The sequence below is a fragment of the Naegleria gruberi genome (assembly GCF_000004985.1).
Source record: "Naegleria gruberi genomic scaffold NAEGRscaffold_66, whole genome shotgun sequence".
Lineage (NCBI taxonomy): Eukaryota > Heterolobosea > Eutetramitea > Acrasida > Naegleriidae > Naegleria > Naegleria gruberi.
In genome coordinates, this window is record NW_003163261.1 from 1 (window position 1) to 1,632 (window position 1,632).

At 28.0% G+C, this 1,632-nt stretch overlaps 1 protein-coding gene across 1 annotated transcript in view; it reads left to right on the forward strand.

Moving 5' to 3' along the window:
- Positions 1 to 133: 133 nt before the first annotated feature.
- NAEGRDRAFT_53196 (uncharacterized protein) overlaps positions 134 to 1,632 on the forward strand; it is a gene marked incomplete at both ends in the record, with an annotated part of 10,296 nt that continues 8,797 nt past the window's right edge. Inside the window, one exon of the mRNA XM_002670847.1 lies at positions 134 to 896. Coding sequence (XP_002670893.1) covers positions 134 to 896 — 763 coding nt within the window. The remainder of the gene's footprint in view (positions 897 to 1,632) is intronic.

Below are 1,632 nucleotides of genomic sequence, written 5' to 3' on the forward strand. Positions count from 1 at the left end.
ATAGATTCGCTTCTAAAAAGGAAAATTTGAGAAATCATCCCATTTAACTCAATCTGATATTTAATAATTCCTACTATTTCCTTCATAAAAAAGTACAAAATATCATCACAAGCCTAATATTAATAATAACAAAATGAAACAAGAGTATCAACAAGTATTTAATCCTAGGAATGCATCTTCTAATAATAATAAATATAATACTAATAATAATAATAACAAAATGTCATTCATTGATGAAACTAATAATGTAACATTAAAAGTTAAAGTGAATCAACGAAATAATAATATGCATATTAAACAATCAAGATTGAGAAAACCATTACAAAATGATAAATTTCTATTAAATTATTTTGAATTTGATAAACAACAACATTCAAATGATTTAACTGTTTACAAAATTGTTAATATTACAAATAGTAGTACATCATCAGCTCCACCATCAATAATTCCTAATGTTATTCAACAGTATCATCAAGGCTTGACTGCAATATCACCATCATCATTGGAATCTAATGATTTCATTTCTAATAATTATAGTAATTGTAAAATTAGTAAGAATCATGGTAGAAGAAGATTATCAGTTGATAGTATTGTTACAACTGAGAAAGTTAAAGTTAAATCACCACTCTCTCCTCAAATTGTAAATTATTCTAATAATAATGAATCTAATTCAAGCAATGCTACCACCACTAATAGTAGTACTAGTACTAGTTGTAGTAGTAATGATTGTAATATAACTGATAGTAATGATAATTATTATTGGGATTTACTTCTTTCAGAATTACAACAGGAAGAAACCAAAGGCTTGGAATCATCATCCTCACATGATTCACTTTCTACCACAACAACATCACCAACAACATCAACAAGTGAAGTAGACGCGAACAACGTACCATGTGATTGTCTTGCTCAAATATTTTGAGTGTTATCCATGTACAAGTTCTGAAGTTTACATATTTGGTATAAAGTGATACCACTAACTAATAAAATTTCAAGCTTAAAAAAAAATAACGCACTTTCCCATTCTTCTGCATAAAATTGAATGGCCAAGAATAGCACCCAATCCGTTCTTCTAAAACAATCAGGTTACCTAAACACGATGATCATCGTCAACTGCCACAAACAATCAACAACCACACCATCATCCCCATTATCAACATTATCAACAACACACAACAAACAACTATCATCAACATGATGGATAATACATACATCTAATAATTATTATTAATTTAATAATAATAATTAAAATCAACAAAAGACTAATGATCAACAGCCATTGTGCATGCATGCATTACAACAACATCATGTTTAACAAACACATTTACATTTGATGTTATCACCACATACACATCTTGAATGTAAATGTACACAACTGAATGTAAATGTACACAACAACAATATAATCGCATTAACAACCACACTACTATTAACATTTGAAATGATTATGATTAATTAATTTTACATCATGATGATGAACACATTTACATCTAGATGTTATCCACATCATGTGATGCATGTGTAAAAAAACATAATACATCCTTTTTACAATCTAACATTTAATGCATGTAAAATGTGATGTGAATAATGTTGTACATGATGTTGCCGTTATTGAAGTCATTAATGATGAGT